The sequence below is a fragment of the Typopeltis vanoorti genome, chromosome 9, assembly GCF_054136105.1.
Source record: "Typopeltis vanoorti isolate ZY-2024b chromosome 9, IOZ_Tvanoo_1.0, whole genome shotgun sequence".
Classification (NCBI taxonomy): Eukaryota; Metazoa; Arthropoda; class Arachnida; order Uropygi; family Thelyphonidae; genus Typopeltis; species Typopeltis vanoorti.
In genome coordinates, this window is record NC_143557.1 from 18179002 (window position 1) to 18187334 (window position 8333).

Sequence of the window (8333 nt, forward strand, 5' to 3'; positions counted from 1 at the left end):
AGAAGAAAAAGACATAGACACTAAAATATCAAACTTTGTCAAAGTAAATGGCATAATAAATAGTATATTTAAGCCATCCCTGGTAAAAAAACACACTAGAATCAGACTATATAATGTCTTGTCAAAACCAACTCTACTATACGGAAGCGAAACATGGACCATGAAAAGGAAAGATGAAAAACGAATTCAAACAGCAGAAATGAAGTTCCTCAGAAAAACAGCTGGATAGACCAAGTGGGACCACAAAACAAATGAAGAAATCTTACAATCCCTAAAAATCAAACCAATTAATTACTACATAAGACAGTATAAACAAAAATGGCTAGATCATTTAAATTGAATGGACAACAGCAGACTACCAAAAATATTATATAGATACAAAATAAGTGGAAAAAGAAGAATCGGAAGACCAAGAAAGAGATGGCATGAGACCGGAACAGGCCACATGGCCTATATTCCATGTTAGGAAGAAGAAGAAGACCAGTTGCCAAAAGGTGTCTCACCTTATTATTAAATTACTCTGGATTTAGAGAAAGATGTTGGAAGTTTTTCCCCTTGGTTAGACTATAATAAATTTAGTTTAATCCTTTATCCAAGTGAAAGCAAATGAAGTTTGAGCCTGAAGTATCTTCAGGACTGACGCAGCTATTGGTAAAGGTGGACCAAGCTCTCATCACTACTTGTCTTGGTATCTCCCATAATGCAAAGCACATCTCCTTGTGGACATGTATAATGCTATGCATTAAGGGAAGGGCCACTACCCAGACCGGTTTTGACCTTTATTGAATGTTCAAGTACAGGTCAAACTCCAAAAACTCAGCATTGTTCCCCTAGTAACAGGCTCATCCTGCCACTGAGAAGAACTCAGAGTTGGCTCTACCCCGTGGCAGGCTCACCTAACCACCGAGCAGAGCTGCTCATTTGCTCATATGTCATCTGAGGGGTAACAGCCGTGCCTCAGTTAACTTCATGGGCTACAGCACTGCCGTTCATCACCCAAGCTTCCAACCGGTTTCGACCTTTATTGAGGTCTCGTTAGTGGGAGCTAGACCCAGAGGTGGTGATACTAAGGTGGAAGCAATGGAGAGGTCATATTTACCTATACGAGTTACCAAAAGGTGTCTCACCTTATTATTAAATTACTCTGGATTTAGAGAAAGATGTTGGAAGTTTTTTTTTTTCACTTGGTTAGACTATAATAAATTTAGTTTAATCCTTTAGTGTAAGCAAACAAAGTTTGTGCCCGAAGTATCTTCAGAACTGAGGCAACTCATGACCAAGCTCTCATCACTACTTGTCTTAGTATCTCCCATAATGCAAAGCACATCTCCTTGCTGACATGTATAATACTATGCATTAAGGGAAGGGCCACTACCCAGACCAGTTTTGATTAAACTAAATTTATTATAGTCTAACCAAGTGAAAAAAACTTCCAAGAAACTTTAGCTTGAAATACTGCCCTCACTCTGGGTGCCCTGTCTCTCTCAATAATGTTATTCTAGAAGCCACTACTGAAAGAAATGCCAATGCAGCTGTTGATGATTTAGCAAAAGATCTTAATTCATTGTCATCAACCACCCATCACTATTTGCAAGAACTTGGAATAGTGTCTAAGCTCAGCAATTGGGTTCCTCATGAAATGACGAACAACAATCAAAGAGAGTGGGTCAACATCTGCTTTTCATTCTAGAGAGGTTCAATCTCTATTTTTTAATCATGTAGTCACCGGTGATGAAAAGTGGATACTTTACAAGAATGTTAAGCACTGAAGGCAGTGGATTCATTCAGGGGAACAGGCTAAATGTGGCCTCAGCCAAAATAAGACCTTCACCCTCAGAAGGTTTTGTCAAGCAGCTGGTATTATAGACTTTGAACTGTTGCCACAAAACCGAACAATCACAGCTGAAGTATACTTCAAACAACTGGATCAATTGAATGAAAAAGTGAAGAAAAGAGGTGTTCTCTAGTCAATTGAAAGGGTGTTGTTTTTCACTATGATAATGCATGCCCTCAAAGTGCAAGAATCACCTGTACCCTGATTGAGGAACTCGGCTGGGAAAAGATTCCACATCCTCTTATTTTCCTGATTTTGCATCTTCAGATTAACACTTATTTCAAAGTTCACAATATTTCAATGAAAAATTTGTTTTTTAAATTATTTTTTTAATCAAAAACAATATGATACATTACAGGCATTGAAATTGAGTCTAGGCAACTTCTTTGCCTTCAAACCTCCTGAATTCTATAGAAATGGCATTATGAAGCTTTCACAACGTTCGAAGAGTGTTACTGATTCAAATGGAGAATATATACTTGATCAAATTAGCAAGTGATTTATCTTTTGTATCCTTTCAAAACTTAATGCTAAAAATGACATTACTTTCTGAAAGACCTGATATTGTCCTCCCTAGTTTTTGTATCATCAGAAAACAACTGAATAGCCCCATTCAAATCTTCTGCTATATCATTAATGTATATAGTGGTGGTCCTAGTACAGAGCCATGGAACACTCCCACAAGTCACCCTTACTCACGTTGGACTGGATGGCCGAGTGGTTAGCATATCTGCTCTCCAGCCAAGAGGCTGCAAGTTCAAATCCTGCCAGGGGCATGGATGTTTGTGATTGTGCTACTAACCATTTACCAAATTACCTGTGTCCTTGTGAAGTATGACCTTTGATGTCTTTGCACCATAAAAATCAAAAATAACTAACCAACCAATCCTCACTCGCTTTGATTCTACCCCAGCATACACCACCCTCTGATGTCTGTCTATCAGCCACCCACCTATCCATGCCGCTAGCCTCATGTCCATTCCGATTTGCTGCAACTTGCTACACAAGTTGCAACAAATAGGAATAGACATAATGGACATAATAGTTTTCCATGTGGTATTCTATCAAAGTCATTTGTAATAATGCCAGCAGTATCATGGTATAGCCATTTTCTTTATCCAATTCTGCTGTCACCATATTATAAAATGTGAATAAATTACCGAGGCAGGACCTACCTTCTATAAAGCCATGTTGTCCCCTATTAAGTATCATATTCCTATCAACCCATTTATGAATTTTACTTTTAACCTACTTTTCCAATACTTTAACCACTACTCCAGAGATACTAATTAACCTGTAATTTGCTACTTCTGTATTGAAGCCTTTATGCAATGGAACTCTCTTACCCTCTTTCCACTCCCTTGGAACCTTGCCAGAGCTAAAACTTAGATTAAACAACTTCATCAGGGGCACTGCCACTTCACTTGCACATTCTCGTAGCACACGAGTTGATATACCATCCAGGCCCACTGCTATATTCACATTGATATTTTTCAATATGCTGATTTTTCAATCAGCAGCTAGCTAATGACTCACTCTATGCTACCACGCATGTGCAACCCCTCTCCCATATTTTATTTGGCAATAAATTCTGAACAGACCTTATTTTCTGGATGCACCTCGGAAAACTATATAGTTATGAAAAGATAAAATGAATTCCACAACAAGACATCAATTCCATGCAGTAATGATATGATAATTTTAGTATTAAAATAACAGTAACTCTATACTATGGATTTCTATGCATAAACTATTTAAAATGTTTAAAAAAATTACCTTCATCTGAAGAATTATTTTCATAATTTTCATCATCTTCATCATGATCAGAATCCTCCTGTTGGCTATTATCATCATTTGATAATGATAAACAAGAAAAGTGAGAGAGAGATCTTACACTGGAATATCTCGGTCTTGTAACATTCTGCTTCATGTCCTCACTCAGAAATTTGCAAGACAAATAATGGGACATATGTGCTGAAGGTTCTGAAGTGGAGATATGAGATGAATAAAAAAATGTATCAGAAGGAGATTGCAGAGTTTGCTTTTTAAATGGATGACATTTGGAAAGTGAATGACTAGTAGCTATATTCATACAATCTGCAAGACCACCTGAGGAGGAGGATGAAAAGTTATTATGTGGCTTTACAGTTAATACCTTAGAAGTCCAATCTTGGATATCAGCAACAGTATCTGGCATTCTATCTGCACCTAGCAAAGGACAGCTTGATGATAAAATACATTCAGAAGACCTTTCTCTTTCATTTGCACTTGGAGAAATCATATGTAGCCAGTCAGGTAAGTTTTGCTGTAAAGTTCTATTTGATAGTAATACCTTGGACTGCTGATCAACAGTGCTATCAATTCCCAGTGGACAACTTGTCGAAAGACTGGATCGTGCATCCTGAGGTAATGTATGATTCTGAAATAATGAAAAATCAAACTCACCAGTGTTACTATTTAAATGTTCGATTGATAAAACTTCCTTTCCTTGAGAGTGTGATAAATCATATTCCATGGATGAATCTACTGTCATAAAGCAGCTTGTTAAATCACTTGCACTATTAACCAGATTACAGTCATCAACAGCCAAAACATTATTGCAAAATTTGTCGTGTACCTCATTACTACTATATAAGTTTTCACTTTCAAGCAAATTAAATATTTCAATAGGATCTAAAGTATCTTCTGGAAATATATCATCTTCAATCAAGATGGCACCTGTATCCCGTTGAGAACTACTTATTCTATCATTTGAATTATCATAAAAGTCTTCTGTTCCAAGTGAGACAAACATAATATCATTGTTAGTACTATTTAATAAAGAAAGATTATTCCCAGCTTTTTCAACTGAAGTAAATGGAAAGTTTAAATCAGATGGTGCACTTCCCTGATAAGAATGCCCAATGTTCAGACTGTTCATGTTTTTTTCTGTTTGTATCCTCAAAGAATAACTGCAATGCAAAAACAACAAATTAAAATATTTATTATATACAGAAAAAGATTTACTTGCAATTATTAAAAATGCATTAATTCTTATAACAAGACTGCAAAAATGACCAATTAAAACATTTCTATGATATGGATAAAAAGAAAATTGACTTGCAATTATTAAAAATATGTTAATAATAATTATTATCCCAAGACTCACATGGAGTCAAAGACTCGTCGTGGAATGTCCCTCTGTCATACATACATACAGCTCATCATACCATGCCTTAAATACTTTCAAATTATCTGCAGACACCACACTCTAATGCACTGCAATCATTCACAACTCTTCATGCAAAAAACCTACTTCTCACTCCCTTGCTCACACCCTTCTTATACAGCTTCCAGAGATGACCTCCTGTTCTTCCCCCACATCGTCCACCATGTTATGAAAAACGTCTTCAACATTAATCCTATAACAAACCCTTACCAACTTAGATGTGTCTATAATATCATCCCTCTTTCTACTATCTATTAGACTGCAATTTGCATCTTCTCAACCTTTCTTCATACTCAACATTCCAGAGACTAGAAATTATCATACTCAATAACCTCTGGACCCTTTCCAATATCTCCTCATCCTTTTGAAAACAAGGCCTTATACAATGGAACTAGAATCTTCTTACTTCTCCAAGTCAGTGTCCTCTGCATCACTGCTAGAATTCGTTAAGTTCTCCTCACAATTTTGGCAATGTGTCCTCTAAATTTTAGATCCCTATCCAACAGTACCCCAAGATCTCCGATTTTCTCCATCTCCAACAATATATCCTCACCAAGAGTAAATTTCATGTCCTATCTTTGTTTACCAAATTTTAAAACCTTAGAGTTTGCAATATTGAACTTTCATCCTCACTCTTGTGCCCATTCACTCAGTTTATTCAAGTAAAGCCACAACATCTGATCTATTTTTCATAGTTCTTCCCAGCTCTGCAAACAACTGAATATCCCATTCAAATCTTATCTAATATCATTAACATACAGGTTAAACAGCAATAGCCCTAAAACAAACCTCTGAGGCACACTACTAGTGACTTTCCTCTTCTGAGATATTACTCCCCATACACAACTTGCTGATACCTATCAGACAGATAATCTCCAATTCAATGTATTAGTCTAATATCCAATCCCATCCGCTCTAGTTTGACTATCAACTTATTATGTGATTCTGTATGATTTATATATAAAGGGTGTCCCAAAATTCACGCAAGTAATTTTGATAGAAAACACAGGTTTTTAATTAAAAATTGTAATTTCTTATTGATTCATAAAGTATACAGTATAGGGTTATGCATGGAATAGCATATGGAATAGGATAAATGGCCTCCACGGCTTTGCTGGCACATACGCACTCTTTTGTCGAAATTTTCCATGACCATTTTGCATAAATGTGGCTGAATTTCGTTGATACAGCGCTCGATTTCCTCCTTCAAGGCATGGGTGCTCGTGGGCTTGTTGGCATAAACCTTAGACTTCAAAAAACCCCAAAGAAAAAAGTCCAAACGCCGTTAAGTCACATGATCTGGGCGGCCAATTCTGATCACCAAAACGGGAAATTACACGACCAGGAAATGATTCATGCAGTAATTGAATTGTTTCTCGGGTTGTATGGCATGTGGCACCATCTTCTTGAAACCACATGTCGTCCACATCCATATCTTGCAATTTAGGCACAAAAAACTGGATTATCATGTCGCGATAGCGAGCACCATTAACTGTTATTGCCTTACCAGCCACATTTTTGAAGAAGAATGGACCGATGATGCCTCCAGCCCAAAATCCGCACCAAACAGTGGCATGTTGTGGATGCATTTGTTTCTCAACAATCGCTCGTGGATTTTCTGAACCCCAAATGCGACAATTTTGTCGATTAACGAAGCCATCAAGATGAAAATGAGCCTCATTGCTGAAGATGATTTTGTTCGAAAAATAAGCATCCACTTGTTGTTGTTCCATAATCCATTCAACAAACTCTCTTTATAAGGATATGTGCCTTGCATAATGCAAGGCACATATCCTTACAGGCAAGTATAAAGCTATGCATTATGGGAAGGGCCATAATGCATAGCTTTATACTTGCATTATGCAAGTATAAAGTTATACTGAGTAGTATAACTTTATACTACTCAGACCGGATCTGACCTTTATGGAGGTCTCATTGGTGGGAGCCAGATCCAGAAATGATACCAAGGCATCTTTCTTGGCATCTTAATTATACTTTATAATTAAGATGCCAAGAAAGGCATCTTAATTATAAAGTATAATTAAGATGCCTTTATAATTGTCCATACGAATATGTGCTTTGCATTATGGGATAATAAGGCAACTGATGCAAAGTCATTAGCCTCTATATACAAGTAGCCTAGTCATGAAGTTACTTCATGTGCCAACTTCATTTTGCTTACATTTAGATAAAGGATGAAACCAAGAATATAATTTCTTGGTATCTTTAATTTAAAGGTTTTAGAATGTACACATGAATCACATTTTAAAAGAAGTGCTGAGGAAAATACCTAACCTTTAAGTAGCTAACAAAGAAACAAGGCTGATCAGTCAATTTTAAACTTTTGTAAAACATTAAAATTAAGTGAGATTATATCTAGATTGGTTGCTAAAGATTTCTTCTCAATTTGAAAAATTATCGATAGATCTATATGCAAATCAATTTCAGAGCAGAATTATGTATCCCAAAAAATATATTATCCAATATTAATCTACAAAAAGATATCAAACAGAAACTATTATTTTATTTTCTTGACTAGTTTTGTGAAATTCTTTTGTTTCTCTTCATCAGGATAATTACACGAATAAACTAAAAAAAAAATTAGAAAACAGGTGATAACAGATAACAACTCCAGTGAAAATATTTGAACATGATAACACAATATAAAGCATGTATTCACTATTATGCTGGCTGCTGGTTCATGGGTTGCTGTATATTACTAGCAGGTATGAATATGTCATGATGAATTAATGAAGACTAAACTTGATTTAAAATCATCCTTTCTTTCTTTGTCGCAGTAGCAAAATGTACAGAATGCTTCATCATTTCAGCTGATTCTTCATCTTTCAGCTAAATGCTCTTGAGAAAAAATGGTAATCCATGTGGAGCACTTTTGTTTGTTGCCATGCTACTTGATGTTTTTGTTTCGGATGTATATGCTGCCAACCCCTGATTTGTGTTTTCTTTCATTTTCAACATCTATGAACTGCTGTAGGCATACCCGTGCAGGTCTGCCTGCCTGCCTGTCCTATGTAGTGTAAACCACAACTGCAACTGATCTTGGAGACACCTGGTTTTTTAAATGGAAAATGTGGAGATTTTGGGTGATTAGAGATTTTGTTGATTGGGTAGAAGGTGATCTTTAAGTTTTGTTGGCAAAGTAACCTTGCTATTTTAACTGTGACTGTATACGTGGGAGAATCATTGTTCTGTTAAAGTCTTGGTTTTCTTATTCATCTGATTGTTTAGAAGGTTGAAATAGAATTTTTTTTTATTAATACAATATTCGCT

General features: G+C 36.1%; 1 protein-coding gene across 1 annotated transcript in view; it reads right to left on the reverse strand.

The window, feature by feature from the left end:
* LOC150102907 (uncharacterized) overlaps positions 1-4117 on the reverse strand; it is a 105456-nt gene extending 101339 nt beyond the window's left edge. Inside the window, exon 1 of the mRNA XM_090398352.1 lies at positions 3611-4117. Within this exon, the coding sequence (XP_090254478.1) occupies positions 3611-4115 (505 nt within the window). The 5' untranslated portion in view covers positions 4116-4117. The remainder of the gene's footprint in view (positions 1-3610) is intronic.
* Between the last annotated feature and the right edge of the window lie 4216 nt (positions 4118-8333).